This window comes from Nomascus leucogenys, chromosome 25 (genome assembly GCF_006542625.1).
Source record: "Nomascus leucogenys isolate Asia chromosome 25, Asia_NLE_v1, whole genome shotgun sequence".
Taxonomy (NCBI): domain Eukaryota; kingdom Metazoa; phylum Chordata; class Mammalia; order Primates; family Hylobatidae; genus Nomascus; species Nomascus leucogenys.
The window spans coordinates 26,520,100-26,536,003 of NC_044405.1; the positions used below are offsets into that span (position 1 = coordinate 26,520,100).

At 52.5% G+C, this 15,904-nt stretch overlaps 1 protein-coding gene across 1 annotated transcript in view; it reads left to right on the plus strand.

Moving 5' to 3' along the window:
* Positions 1-15,904, plus strand: part of MX2 (MX dynamin like GTPase 2) — a 44,826-nt gene that overhangs the window by 62 nt on the left and 28,860 nt on the right. Inside the window, exons 2-3 of the mRNA XM_030806261.1 lie at positions 13,374-13,693; positions 14,328-14,520. Of these exons, the coding sequence (XP_030662121.1) occupies positions 13,445-13,693; positions 14,328-14,520 (442 nt within the window). The 5' untranslated portion in view covers positions 13,374-13,444. The remainder of the gene's footprint in view (positions 1-13,373; positions 13,694-14,327; positions 14,521-15,904) is intronic.

The following is a 15,904-nucleotide window of genomic DNA, read 5'->3' on the forward strand; positions in this document are numbered from 1 at the left end:
GTGGGGCCAGTGCAGGGAGGGCTGCTTTGTGTCTGATGCACAGCAGATGCGCCTTTAAAAAGTATTTCCTGAGTGACATGACATCTGCTTGGTGAATGTGGCTTGTGCTGGGAGGCAGGAGCCATAAAGATAAGATTCGGATGCTGCCTCTGGTGTGAGGCGCAGAAAGGGCCCATGTTGCCACGAGCCCACAGTAGCCTTGTGCACAGAGAGGCTCTGGAGGGGAAGTGGCTGGCCCTGGGGACAGAGTGGCCTCCATCCTGATCTGGCCAAAAGTCAGGTGGACACAAAGGGCTGGTTTTGAGGACAGCTTTGCTCAGCGTCCTACAAAGTCTGGGGGTTGAGTAAGGAGCTTTGCGCCCCAAAAGCCGTCTCGGAGGGCTTCAAGTGTTCCTTCTTTTGTGGTATTTGCGATGCTCTGACGTGACCTTGGTGACGGTGATATGCTGGGAAATTGGCTCTCATGGGGCGGGGCGGGGCGGGGCAGAGGGTGGGGCCTGATTTCTGGCCTTTGCTGATTCTCTTGTTCTCATGGTGTGAATGCTCCCACCGTGGCCAACTCCAGCACTCTGGACCACTGCACCCTGGATCGCCTGCACTCTGGGGGCTGAAGTCCATTTTATAATTGATATAGAGCGGAAAGGACACATGGTGGTATTGATGATGCCTTTTTTCTTTCTTTCTTTCTTTTTTTTTTTTTTTGAGAGAAGTTCTCATTCTGTTCCCCAGGCGGGAGTGCAGTGGCGTGATCATGGCTCACTGCAGTCTCAAGCTCCCGGGCTCAAGGGATCCTCCCACCTCAGCCTCCCAAGTAGCTGGACTACAGGTGTGCACCACCACACCTGCTTAATTTTATTTTATTTTCTGTAGAAACAGGGGCTCTCTATGTTGCCCAGGCTGGTCTCAAACTCGCTGGCTCAAGAAGTCCTTACCCCTCAACCTCCCAAAGCACTGGGATTACAGGCGTAAGCCACCCCTTTCGGCTTTGATGACACCTTTTGAACACTGTTCTTTCTCATTTTGTGTTTAGAATGTTGTCCCTAGCAGTTTAAAAAGATCAGGATTCCAAGTTATCTTTCCTCACACCCTCTCCACCGTTTACTCTGCTCTACTTCCCACCTCTGCCCCATCCCTTGAAGCACTTTTGACTCCCTTCGGATGTGCAATTTTTTTTTTCTTTTTCTTTTTTGAGACAGGGTCTTCTGCTCTGTTTCCCAGGCTGGAGTGCAATGGTACCATCACAGCTCACTGCAGCCTTAAATTTCCGGGCTCAAGTGATCCTCCTGCCTTGGCCTCCCAGCACATTGGGATTGCAGGTGTGAGTCCCTGCATCTGGCCAGGATGTATATGAGCTTTATTTAGGTTTAGCTCCTGCCCTAGAATGCAAGTCCCCCAGGGATCTTTGTCTGCCTGACTCGATATGCATCTCAAGGACTTAGTGCTCAATAGATATCTTTGAGTGGGTGAAAAACAAGTGGTCTTAAAAAGAAAGGAGGTGAGCCCGGGGAGATAAGGTCGCATTCAGTGCCTGTGCTTGGTCAGCCATGACCCTGCGAGTGACACTGGGACTGGAGCAAAGGGACACAGCAGAGTGGCCCCTGGTGCCCAGGACCCAGCAGAGCTCTCGGACTGGTTGCAAGCCAGCAATAGTGGTTATGCCCATGTGGGAGACGCAGCTTGCCTTAGACTTCAACAGGTTTCACCGTGTCCGGCACAGCCATTTCCATCCTTCCCAGGGGTGTTTACACGATCCTGGCAGTCTCAGTCAAACTTCCAAACTCAGCAGGGAATGTGTGTGCTTGTCTTCTAATCTCAGCTTCCTGGGATGCAGTGTCAGCTGCAGGTCAGAGACAGCACTGAAGACCCGATTCCCAGCCCCGGGCTGGGGCCCCCACAAGGCCTCCAGCATCTCCCCATGGCCCAGTTTCCTCATCTGCAGGACAGGCTCTGTTGAGAATTTGGGGAGATGATAGACCGAAAAGCATTCCGGAGCCAGAGGCTTCTGCCTTCGTCGGGGGCATCGGGGAGTGTCAGTCGTGAATTCACCACAATTTCTGACTACCTCTGCCTGGACTCCCTCACCTCAGCGCTGCCTAAGCTGGGTAACCACCAGCTTCCTGGGCCTTCACCCCCCAGGGCCTTCCTGTCCAGTGATGCGCCTGGAAAGAGGGATTTCTCTTTGCGAAGGTCTCTGGAATTGCCAAGTTATGGCTTTAAGCATATGTAGGGAAACTCCCTCCCCTTTGTACTTTTAGAGTTTTTTTCCAGCCCTCAATAGAAATCAATACAGTGACCAGGCTTCCCTTTTCACCACCCTCCCGGGCTCCTGAGGACCCTGGTGGAAGATGGACTAAGCACATCCTGGGCATCGGGGAGAGGCATCAGCTCCTCAAGCGTAGATAGGGACAGGGACAGAGGTGGGGCAGCGCTGCAGGAGGCGGGGCCATGGGCTGATTTTCTTGCTGTACTACTTTCAGTCACTACCTACCTGTTATGGGTTGAACTAGGCCCCCTGTGTTAGTCAGGGTTCTCTAGAGGGACAGAACTAATGGAATATAAATAAACAAATTTATACATATATATGGAAGTTTATTAAGTATAAATTTACAGGATCACAAGATCCACAATAAGCAATCTGCAGCCTGAGGAGCAACGAGAGCCAGTGTGAGTCCCAAAAACTGAAGAACCTGGAGTCCAATGTTCGAGGGCAGGAAGCATCCAGCACGGGAGAAAAATGTAGGCTGGGAGGCTAAGCCAGTCTCTCTTTTCACATTTTTCTGCCTGCTTTATATTCTAGCTGTGCTGACAGCTGATTAGATGGTGCCCACCTAGATTGAAGGTGGATCTGCCTTTCCAAGCCACTGACTCAAATGTGAATCTCCTTTGGCAACACCCTCACAGACACACCCAGGATCAATACTTTGCATCCTTCGACCCAATCAAGTTGACACTCGGTATTAACCATCACACCCCTCAAATGTATATGTTCAAATCCTAACCTCAGAACCTCTGAATGTGACCTTATTTGGAAATAGGGTCTTTGCAGATGTAAAGACGAGGTTGTTTTCCAGTAGGGTGGGCCCTAATCCAATATGACTGGTATCCTTATAAAAAAAGGAAAATTTGTTTGTTTGTTTAACTTCTATTTTAGATTCAGGGGTCCATGTGCAGGTTTGTTACATGGGTAAACTGTGTCATGGGAGTTTAGTGTACACATTATTTCAGCACTCAGGTAATAAGCGTAGTACCCAATAGATAGTTTTTTCTCCTCTCCTTCCTCCCACCCTCCACCCTTGAGTAGGCGCAGGTGTCTCTTGTTCTCTTCTTTGTGACCATGTGTATTTAATATTTAGCTCCCACTAATAATTGAGAACATGTGGTATTTGGTTTTGTTATTAGATTAGTTTGCTTAGGATTATGGCTTCCAGTTCCATCCATGTTCCTGCAAAGGACATGATCTCATTCTTTTTGATGGTTGCATAATATTCCATAGTGTATATGTACCACGTTTTTTTATCCAGTCTACCACTGATGGCCATTTAGGTTGATTCCATGTCTTTGCTATTGTAATGGTGCTGCCATGAACATTCGTCTGCATGTGTCTTTACTGTAGAATGATTTCTATTCCTTTGGGTACATACCTACCCAGTAATGGGATTACTGGGTCGAATGGTAATTCTGTTTAAGTTCTTTGAGGAATCACCACACTGCTTTCCACATGGCTGAACTAATTTACACTCCCACCAGCAATGCAAAAGTGTTCCCCAAAAGGGGACATTTGGATGCAGACACGCAGAAGCCCACTCTTGCCTCCTCACTCAGCCTGGATTTGTCTCAGTCGCCCCCGCTCACCTCTCAGACGCGTGCACCCTCACACTGCCTCAGGATCTGCCAGTCCTCTGGCCTTCGCTCTTAGAGTAGGGATTCTCAACCTTCCTCCATTTGGGTTTCCCTGAGTGGTTCCATAGTTCATTTATGGTGCCCGCCACCCAAAATAAATTCCTGGCAGTTCTATTTACTAATTAGGTAGGTCCAAACAACTCAGTAATAGTAGGCTGGGTGGTGTCCAACAGCTGCCTTCGTGTATCGCTGGGAAATCTTAAAGATCCCTTAGTGGCCTGTGAGTTTGCTGAAATACCCCAGGTGCACAGTTTGGGAAACATAGTCTTACAGATTTGATTAATTCCCTTTTTGCACCTGTATATCACTCACGGGGCTGATCTATGACTAGGTGTGCTAGTCCATGTGTGTCACGATAGAGGTAAACCTGAGACCGAGTAACTTACAAAGAGAAGAGGTTTAGCCAGGCACAGTGGCTCACGCCTGTAATCCCAACACTTTGGGAGGCCGAGGCGGGTGGATCACCTGAGGTCAGGAGTTCGAGACCAGCTTGATCAACATGGAGAAACCTCATCTCTACTAAAAATACAAAATTAGCTGGGCGTGGTGGTGCATGCTTGTAATCCCAGCTACTGGGGCAGGCAGAGGTCCCTCTCAGATGCTTTGGGCCCTGCCACTGAAAGGGAAGAAGAGAAGTCCCTTCCCTGGGAGAGCCTCAGAGATCCCTGCACAGGACCAGCCGTCTTCCTCGGCCCCATATTGTTCATCCCTGGCACTCTGTGATGTGCATGCAGTCCCTTGTTTTTCTCCATCTTATCAGGAACCAGTTTCAGGTTCCTAACCTGGTGGGGACTGAGCCCTGGAGAGGAACCCACAGTGCACTGGCTCCTGAAAGCAGAGGCTGCACCCCTACCCCTCTTAAGCCCCCCACTTTCATTCCCTTTTGCCTGTGTGCATAGCCCGAGTCCCACCTGTCCATGTGTCACCCAGCTCTTCCGTGTCGTCTCCGTGAGCCTGCAGGGGCACCCAGCCAGCCAACAGGCTCCCCAGACAGTCCACTCATGCAGACACACTGTAGCCATTTCTGAAGATTGTGTAGGGGAGACAGATGGTTCACCAGGCACACACCAGACAACCCGAAACCTACATTCCTTACTCAACAGGCCTGTTTCAGAAAATCCTCCCTAAACTGCAACAGGGAGGGGGACTGAGGGACTTCTCATCCCCTACATGTCACCCCACAGCTCACTCCTGCCTCCGACCTTCACACATGTTCACCCCTGCAACTTTTCACCCCTTTATTTTGCAGAGCAATCTGTGTCCAGCTCCTGTTCTCCCAAACTTAGTAATCAGCTCATGATATGCTTAGCAAGAACTGCCCTTCATGAGAATGAGGGTGAGGGTGGCGATGGTGTTAAATATGTTCTAAAAAGAACATGAAATGAAGAATATTGGGCTTCACAAAAGGAACCCTCGTTTCCCTTGTTCTTTCTTCCTATGGAGAGGAAGAAGTTGAGGCTGAGTTATCACCTCCCATCAGCACTCAGTTTTGTTCCTGGACCCCTGACTTCGTCACCAAGGGCAGCTGGCTCCAGCTCTCAGTCTTTGAAGGATATTGTGGCTGGGGGTTCAGAGTCCCAGGCTCCCTGCCAGACAGATGGGTGGAGTGAGGCCACCTGAGATCTCACCTGCTAGGGTGGGTGCCACCAGGCCCACCGAGCTTCTGGGTCCTGGCCAAGCCCTCCTGTACCCCCTGAGAAAGTCTCCATAGGGCTAGGAGCTGTTGGTGCCAACTTCAGATGGACTCATCTCTCGGTGATCCCATAAAATTGCTGCCTAGCCCTTCTGGTTTCAAGGATTTCACATCAGAAAACGTTGTATGAACCCAGGGGTAGTTCTGAAAACAGGAAGTGCTTTCAGCCCGCATGGGAGGAGGGGGGTGCAGGAGGCCTGTCGACCTGGACCTCTGGGAACCAGGCTGCAGAACAGGGGCTGAAGGCTGAGCGGCGGCGGGGCCATTCACACAACCATGTTCTTTCCTCCCAATGAGTAGGGGCCCCGGGTGGGGCTGCTGAGCCCAGGAGCCGCTGGCTCTGCTGGAAGATCCGCCCCTCTGAGGCTGCGGGGGCAGGATGCAAGACTGGGCAGGAGCTCATTAGGAAAGGCTGAGACAGAGGGTCCGAGTGAAGATTCCACTGCAGAGAGGGCAGTCCAGGTCAGCACAGGGTGGCATCTGGGGATGAGGCTGGCCAGGGAATGGGGCAGGTGTTTGAGCCCGGCCATGTAAGCAGTCTCTAGCCCAAGGAAGGAAAGCCGCTGAGAGCTGCTGGGCCGGCAGGTGAGAGTGCTGGGCTGGCAGGTGGGAGTGCTGGGCTGGCAGGTGGGAGTGCTGGGCTGGCAGGTGGGAGTGCTGGGCCGGCAGGTGGGAGTGCTGGGCTGGCCTCAGGGCTTCTGGAAGGGGTATTCCCGAGAAGTGAGGTGCTGCTCTGGGACTCTGGTGCCCTAGGGGCCTCCCCTGCAGGGCGCTCTCAGCAGCCACCTTCGGTAGAAGCCAGGGCCACCGTGCATGGGGGATGATGCAGCACCCGGCACGGAGCCTTGCGATCAGTCACTCTCCTCCCTCCACAGTAGCATGTACCTCCCTGCCCGCCGCCCCCGCCCCCCGCCCCCGCCCCCGCTCCCGCCCCCGCCCGCCGTGGCTGTGCAGCTAGCAGGGGACAGTCCCATCAGCAAAGTCGGGGAACTTCCAGGGAGACCGCGTCCCCCTCAGCCTGTCTTTAGCCAGAAAAGATTCCAAGCTCTGCTCTCTAATTTGGAAAGCCAGTGTTTGTATTTGGGGGTTGTTGTGCTAGACTCGAGGAGGGTAACAAAGCAACAGGAAGTGTTCCCCAGAGCTCGGGCCCACGACTTGCGTGGCCCAAGCTGGATGGTCGTCCATCCCACCATGGCGGGTGGATAAAGGTTCTTTTCCTGGGCTGTGTCATTCCAGCCAGAGCAAGGGATAAGCCCGTGATAGCTGTAAGTCAGGAACCACTACTAAGGTTAAAGACCTTCAAGTTAATTGTTGGAACCTGCGGCTCTAACACTTCCAGCAAAGCTACTTCTGTGAAAGCTGTGAAGAGCAGAGGAAATGGGACAGGAGAGGAGCTGAATCCTGCGATTGTATCGCTAGGAGCCCCCAAAGTACGATGACGGTCCTCAGGCCAGCGTGGGGGTGCATTGGCACCATGTAAGGAAAGGGGCCCTCCCATGGCACCGTTGGGGTGGGGCGGTGTGGGGTTGTTGGGAGAGAAAAGTTTCCCATGAGCTCTGTTTCAGCAAACAGCGGTGACCACTTTTGAGGCAACTTAACAATCTTGCCTTCCTGCACGTGGACATTTTTCTTCATGCATATTTCTCTTGCAAATGGTTCTGTTGTTTGTATAATTGTATTTCGTGAGTGGAGAAGAGTTGGAAGCAAAAATCTGTTCATGAGAAATGTAAGTATGTGGTAATACTGCCTTTAGTGAAATTGAGAGCAGATCTAAAGGGATGTGAAAAGCATCAGGGTGGTCATATAGCAGGCAGGAGCATTTTCTCCAGACCCCAGCCATGCGGGTTGTGTTTTATGGTAGGAGTGATTATGGCAGCCTATGTGTGTCTGGGCATAAGAATACTTATTCTGTGGATCTTAAGGTAATTATGTGTTGGAATTATGTGTTGGAAAATGTATGGCGTGGAATTCAGTAAGGGAATGCTCACAATTTGTGTGGTTCCTGGAGTTGGAAATGGGTGGCAGATCCAGCAAGAGGCAAGATTTCCAAATGGACTGCTGAGTCATTCTTAGGGTGGGTTGGGAGAAAATGTGTTTTGGTCTGAAGGAGGGAGGAAGAAGACAAAACAAGTAATTTATAAAACGTGGTTGCAGGATTGAAATCTGATCCTGAAAAAGAGAGAATAGCCATGAGTATAATGTTTAAAAATACACACAAAGAAATCCACTGTGGTGGGAGTCACAAGAAGTTCAATCATTTTCTGGTCTCGTCATCTCGAGTGAAGCTGTCCACTCCCAAAGCCGACTGCTTGGTCCATAGCTCTTAGTTTTTGCATCTGGAGGCTTTTGTGGTTAGTCTTGGTTTGAGGTCCTTTGAGCTGATCCTTTGGTCTGGGTTCGTTGCCTGTTTCTACTGACTCGTGAGTACTTGGGTCAACACCTTGGATCTTGACTGCCCTGGCATTTGTTAGGAGGACCTGAAATGGCTCCTTCCAAAGAGGTCTGAAAAGTTTTTGTCTTGAGGTCTCTTCCAGCGGACCCACACCAGGTTGGAGGTCAGAAAAGTTTGGCCGGCATTTCCTCTGGCTGGCATTTCCTTGGGCACAAGACTTCGTGTGTGAGGCTAATCCTTGACAATGCCTAACTGTGTACATGAAATGGAGCAGAGCCAGGCCTTGCTGGAGTTACTCCTGGTCATGTACTGCATCCCATTATGATCTCATGGGTTGCTGGACTAAGTGAACACTCAGAGACGGTCACGCCAATAGCCTATTACATCCTCGACCTAGGAGTTAAGGAGTAACCTTCTGCTTGCAGATAGAGGCCAAGACCGCACGGCCAATAAAGCTGGTGGCAAAACTCAAAGCCCAGAGAGATGGAGGGTTTTTTATAGTTAGAGAATTTCAGCTTCAGTGTGTGATTGATTTTGTATTTTGCGAACACTGAGGGTGATTCAGACAGTGAAGTGTCTGTGTTAGAAGAAGGACCCTCCAGGACAGTAAGTCCACAATCTTTTGATAGGAAGATAGGTATTCTCCACGCTGAGAACAGAAAGTCTAGCAAGAGGTAAACTTGCAATCATGAACCCATGGCTCAGAATCCTGTCTCACCTTTACAGTCTTGCCTGAGTTATATTGGTTGCAGATGAGATATGACTCTACCACTTCCTGGGCCAATTCCAGAAAATTTCCTGACCAATATGCATTGCGTGTAAAACTTAATTTACCTTTTCCATGATGCAAACAATTATGGAGTAATTTAGCTAGGAAGGCTCATGGCACTCACGGGCAGGTGTCCTGAGATGACCAGATTCCACCTTTATTGAGAAATTATTTTTGAGATTGCCAATATTACTTGTCAGAAGTTTGCATTGATTATTATGAGTCAATTATAAATGGATCCAATTTTCTTTCTGAAAGTTCGGTGGATAGATGTCAATTACTATTTTAGAACTACAATATAGTATTTAAAGCTATTTTTTTAACATGAAGTCAATAAGGACATTGCCCTTGACCTCTGGCACGGCTTCTCAACTAAAAGCTTCTACTTTAGTATCTCACGCCTCCTCTGGATATTGGGTAGCTTCTAATAAGTTATTGATCCCTTACTCATTTTTGATGTGGACAATCACAGATGTCATAAATCCTCTGTGCTTCCGTAGCATCCCCAAATCATAAGCAGCTCCAAATGCCCATCTTATCTATTCTCGGTATAAATGTTTACTTTTTTATCTCTTAAAATAATGTGACTTGGAGTCAGGACTACAGCTTAGCCACTGGGAAATATCTCACATTAGGAGATAGAACATTTTGATGGGTGCATGACAGTTTCCTATGCAGGAAATGCTTTCGCCATTTTTATTGTTTTTTCCTCCACAACCTTTATTAAGCTCCTACTGTATGCCAGGTACTTTGAGCTGCAGGTACAGCTGTGAAAAAAACAGGTAAAAATCCTTGCCCCCCCTGGGGGCCTTATTGCAGCTGGGGAGACAGGAAACAGGCAGAATCCATCAGGAAAGATATCGTGCAGATGGTGGGAATGCGGCTTTTGACTGTTGCCTCCCCCATCAGATCCTTAGCGCCAAAAAAGGTGGCAATGTCTCCCGGCTGGGTGTTCAGAGCCCGGCACACAGCAGGCACTCAATGAATGTTTACAGAGTGGATGAAGACTCACATTGACTCAGGAACTGCAGCTCAGAGAGAGCAAGGAACCCAACCAGGGGAGCCATGGAGCTGAGGCAGATAAATTGGGTGTGGCAAGACGGGTGTCTGCCGGGCCCAGGAGCCCCGGCTGTCACCAATGCACCATGTGACTTTGGGTGAGCCACAACCTCTCTGTGCCTTGTTGGGAGTAGGCGCTGGAGAGCAGTGGTGGGAGTAGTCATTAGGATGAAGGTATCTGGAAGCCCACACCTGCCAAAGCCCTCCAGGCTCCAGGCAGTCTCCAGCCCGAGGCCCTTTGGAATTGTGTGGCTCCTCCTCCAGCTGCTCTGGCCACAGATCTTCCTGCTCTCCCCAGTTCCCCTCTGCCCTTCAGCCCCACAGCCGGTCATTAGCTGACTTGTTGACCATGACTTCAAAGCATCCAGAATCCAGTTGGCTCTCACCACCCCCTTTGCCATTGTTTCCCAAAGGGTGTTGCCCCTGGGCTTGTCTTTTAGAGCCCTCCAGGAGGAGGGAGGACTTCAAAGACAGAAAGAGAGCTAGGCACCAAACCTCAAGCAGCCCTTGCTTTCCCAGACTCTCAAACTTAAAAAAAAAAAAGACAGAGACAGGCAGGCGTCCTCCCAGCCGGGCCTCGATGGCTGTACTGCAGCCCCCTCCTAAAGAGCAGGCAGGAGCCAGCCCTGGGACAGGCTCCACACGCTCAGTGAGCACCGCCTCCTGCACAGTGCAGTCCCTGCTCTCAGCCTGAGCAGGCGCAGCAGCCCTGCCCTCCCAAGAAAGGGGATGGTGAGAAGCCTAGTGTCCCCTCTGCAGAGACCAGTGCCACAATGACAGCCACACATGACAGTGTTGACACTAACGCCCAATCTTTGAGCCACAAGTGCCTGGCACGCTGCTGAGCTTCTATATAAGTAATTGTAGGAACCCTCCCACATCCTCAGGAGGAACGGTCAGCCCCATTTTCTAGACGTGGAAACTGACACCCAAAGAGATTTCAGCACATGCTCCGGGTCCCCAGGTCCCATGCACAGCCCTTGTGCTGGACGGCCCCAATACAACTTTCTAATTCTTTATCCTAAACCTGGATCGTGGGCCTTATCTTAGGGAGATGGTGCTGCCACCTGCCTGTGGAGGACACTCTGCCTTGGTCTAGTCCCGCCCTGCCCCTTGCCGAGTGGAGCCTTCACAGAGGCTTGTGCATGGCTTCGGGATCCCGGGCAGCAGGAGTAGGGTCTGGGCTGGTGAGCAGGGACGGGGAAGGCCCCGACAGCAGACCCCATGAGGATGACTGGGCTCCATCCTACGTGGACCTTCTAACGAGCCACATGGAAGCATGACCATCTGAGAGGTGGCAGAAGGAGGAAGTTGTCCTCAGTTGTCCCACCTCAGGGTGGGAGGTTGCCCCAGGGGCTGGCTTCCCACTCCTCCAGGCTGCCATGCTGAAAGCCGGCAGGTGTCGCAGGTAGTAGATGTGGCAGGTTGCTCGAGGGAGAAACTCTGGACGCATGAGATCCAGTTGTACAGAGCCTGAGTCCTGTGGCCTGGCCCAACTGTCCCAAAGCCCCAGGACTCTGGCTGTGTGTAAACCTTACCTCTTCTTCATGCCCTTCCTGGTCCGTGGCTGTGTCCTTTATTGTACCTGGTCTCCTTATCCTCAAGGATGCCCATCACGCCACTCTCCAGCTCAGAACCCTCCAAAGGCCTCCCTCACACCCATGTACAACGCGAGACCTCTGCCCTCATCTTGCAAGCCTTTGTCCTCCCTCTTTTTCACCAGTCACACTGACCATCTTCCTATTCCCTGAGCTCATTCTGACCTCAGGACCTTTGCACATGCATTTCCTCTGCAGGAGAGGCTGGTCCCCACTTCCTCCAAGCCTTGCTCCTCTGCCCATTCCCAGGCACACCCTCCAGTGGGCACCCAAGTTACCCTCACCCCAGAATCTCAAACCCACCACCTGTCTTTCTCCAGACACTCCCTCATCACCTGGAGTTCCTTGTTGGTTGGTGTATTTGTTTTGGCATTTCCCTGCTAGGATGGTATACCAGGAGCGAGGGCTTGGTCTGACTTGATCACCACAATAACCACGTGGTGGAAAGTGCCTGGCACATTCAGAGTCGCACCCTTGTATGAGTCTGCTCAGGCTGCCATGGCAGAAGACCACAGACTGGGTGGCTTAGACAACACACATTGGTTCCCTCACAGCCCTGGAAGCTGGAAGTCCCAGATCAAGGTGTCGGCAGAGCTGGTTCCTTCCGGAGGTCCCAGGGGGAATCTGTGCTCTCCTGCCAGCTCCTGGTGGCTGTGGCAGAGGCCTTGGCATTCCCTGGCCTGGGCTGCAGCACTGCAATCTCTGCCTCTGTCTTCACAGGCCCTTCTCCCTGTGTGTCTCCGTGTCCCAAATCTCCCTCTGCCTGTCTCTGATAAGGACACCTGTGATGAGATTTAGGGCCCATTCTAAATCCAGGATGATCTCATCTCAAAATCTTTGCCTTAATTATATCTGCAAAGAGTCTTTTTCCAAAAAAAAAGTCATGTTCCCAGGTTCTAGGTGAACATAAATTTTGGGGGGACTGTGGGGACACCATTCAGCCTCCTAGATCCACCTTACTACTAGAGGAAAGGGGGATACAGTGTGAGCCAGAGTGTGGGGGGCTCCTGCCCAGAGCACAGGCCCAGCTCTGAGTCCTGGCTTAGGTGTCATCGGTCCTCCCAGATGTCAGTTTCTTGACCCTGAAAATCCAGATAAGGGTCAAATGCATAGGCTGGTTGTGAAGCTTAAATGTATGTCTCAGCACAGTGCTGCCCTCACCTGAGTGCAGGCCACAGCCTGAGAACTGGGGCCCAACACCTGCTTCTCCCACACTCCCCTGGTGCCTGGCCAAGCCCGGGTGTGAGGCCAGGTCTGGCTTCCAGCAGGCCCAGGAGGTGCTGCCTGTCATCTCTGCACACCTAATGGTTCTCCTGCCTGGTCCTGAGCCACAGAGGCCTGATGCCATAGATGACACAGACCATCGGAAGTGACAAAGGGGACTGGGTGTGGTGGCTCACGGCTGTATTCCCAGCACTTTGGGATGCTGAGGCGGATGGATTGCTTGAGCTCAGGAGTTTGAGACCAGCCTGAGCAACATGGCAAAAACCCATCTCTATAAAAAATACACACGCAAAAAGAAACTAGCTGGGCATGGTGATGCATGCCTCTAGTCCCAGCTACTCGGTAAGCTGAGGCAGGGGGACTGCTTGAGTCCAGGGAGGTTGAGGCTGCAGTGAGCCCTGATTGCACCACTACACTCCCCCACTGGGTGACGGAGTGAGGCCCTGTCTCAACAACAACAACAACAACTACAAGTAGCAAAGGAACATTGAGACTCTACTGGGAATGTGGAGTCCACTGCCCCCTGTTCCCCAAGCCCGGGCCGGTAGAAATCCACTTGTGCTCTGTGGCTGCCAAGAGCCCCTCCTGCAGACAGGGGCCCTGCACCGGACCCCTGGTCTCTGCATCTGTGTGTAGGGAGTAGGTTGTAGGGTGGGGTGAGGAGGGGTTGGCAAAAGTGCCACCTCGGGGAGGACTTCTGGTGACCTGTGGGCCGCTCTCCCTCTTGTGTCTTTGCAGAGCTTGTCAGGAAGATCGGAGGTGCCAAGTAGCAGAGAAAGCATCCCCCAGCTCTGACGGGGAGACAGCCCATGTCTAAGGCCCACAAGCCTTGGCCCTACCGGAGGAGAAATCAATTTTCTTCTCGACGCTACCTGAAAAAAGAAATGAATTTCCTCCAGCAACAGCCACCGCCGTTCGGCACAGTGCAGCCACAAATGATGTTTCCTCCAAACTGGCAGGGGGCGGAGAAGGACGCTGCTTTCCTCGCCAAGGACTTCAACTTTCTCACTTTGAACAATCAGCCACCACCAGGAAACAGGAGCCAGCCAAGGGCAAAGGTAAGCCCGGTGGAGGGACGTTCAGAAAGGGTGCGTTCTGGCTGCCGGTGCAGAGGGCTGTCATGTCAGCCCCCCACGATAACAAAACCAGCCAGTCTGCTCCTCTGGCACAGCTGATGTCTCCAGCTCTCCTGGTCACACCCAACAAGTACCAGGAACGTACACAGACTCTCCTGCAGCAACGGGCTGCTGCGACGTGGGTCTGGGGGCTTCTGTGTGCGGGGGTCCCCTTCCTGGAGCTTTTCTTTCAGCCTCCCCTGCAGCCATCACATTGCCAGCCCACCCACTCGCCACCCTCCCCAGCTCTGCAGCCCCCCGGCCCAGAACCTCTCCTCCCTCTGGCTAGAGTCTCTGCCTCTTGGAACTTCTTCCTGGCTCAGTGCTCCCAGCCCCTCCCCAGGAGGCACACCCTGCACACCTGCAGCCAAATCCTCCCAGCATCTGCGCCTGTGAGGCCTCAATAGGAACAGAACAGAAGGGCCCCTGAAAGCAGCAGCACCCCTCCATCCACCTTCTCACCTCCTGTCTGCAACCCAACCTAACATCATAGCTGTACAAACTCTGCCACACATCTCCATGACACCAGGGACCCTATCAGGGGTCACGGCAGTGGCATCTGTTCTGCCTTCTCCAGGGACCTGAGAACAACCTGTACAGCCAGTACGAGCAGAAGGTGCGCCCCTGCATTGACCTCATCGACTCCCTGCGGGCTCTGGGTGTGGAGCAGGACCTGGCCCTGCCGGCCATCGCTGTCATCGGGGACCAGAGCTCGGGCAAGAGCTCCGTGCTGGAGGCACTGTCAGGAGTCGCCCTTCCCAGAGGCAGTGGTAAGTTCAATGGACCACCTTCCCTCCGCAGCAAGCAGCGCCACCTGTAAGCCACAAAGCTTCCCCAGGCACCAAGTGGTTTTAGAGACAGGCTGCTGGGTGAGAGAGACCACTGGGAGAGACAGGCTGCTGGGAGACAGGTCGCTGAGAGAGACAGGCCACTGGGAGAGACAGGCCACTGGGAGACAGGCCACTGGGAGAGACAGGCCGCTGAGAGAGACAGGCCACTGGGAGAAACAGGCCACTGGGAGACAGGTCGCTGGGAGACAGGTCGCTGGGAGACAGGCCACTGGGAGAGACAGGCCACTGGGAGACAGGCCGCCGGGAGAGACAGGCCGCTGGGAGAGACAGGCCACTGGGAGAGACAGGCCACTGGGAGACAGGCCACTGGGAGACAGGCCACTAAGAGAGACAGGCCACTGGGAGACAGGCCACTGGGAGAGACAGGCCACTGGGAGAGACAGGCCACTGGGAGACAGGCTGCTGGGAGAGACAGGCCACTGGGAGAGAGGCCGCTGAGAGAGACAGGCCGCTGGGAGAGACAGGCCACTGGGAGAGACAGGAAACTGGGAGAGACAGGCCACTGAGAGAGACAGGCCACTGGGAGAGAGGCCGCTGGGAGAGACAGGCCGCTGGGAGAGATAGGAAACTGGGAGAGACAGGCCGCTGGGAGGGCCCTAAGAGGGCAGCTTCTCAGGCCTGGTGGCAGGGGGCCGGATTCCCCATACGTGTTTAAATAGCTTTCACTGCCCGTGTGTCAGTCAGGTGGAGGGACCTTGCCACCTCTTCCTAGTGGTCTTTGTAGGAATGTAGAAGCATTTCTTTGATAAATCGATAAGATTTAGGTGACAGGTGAAGCCTTCTTAAAGAATTTTCTCAATGTTTTGAAAACCTCTTATTTAGGATCATGATATGAGACACCTTTTCCTTGGACAAAAACTTTTAAAAGTCTGTGTAGAGTGAAGAAGCTGTTGTACATTTATAATTTAATAAAATAATTATAAAGGAAAATGATAAAGGCGGTACCCTCAGAGTGGGTACTGGAGTGTTTAGAAAGGAGTTTTTAGGTAAGCAGGACATAGGGAAGCCAGCAAGAAGGGGGCGGGACAGGAAGGGGAGCAGCTTCCAGAACCCGAGAAGGAGCAGTGTGCAGGGGCCCTGGCAGGTGCAGCGGCAGCAGAGAGTGCCCGGCTCCTTCTCCTCCCTGGCTCCCCTCTCCTGCCACTGCTGCTTACTTCTCAACCCAACCAGAATGCTGGGGTGGCCAGGAGGCATCTGATGGTTTCTCCAAGGTTGCCCAGAGCAAGGTGGGGCTGCTGGAGGGCTGCCCGGACCCTACACAGCCCCCTGCAGCCACCGAAAAGCCACAGTGAGCCTGGGAGAG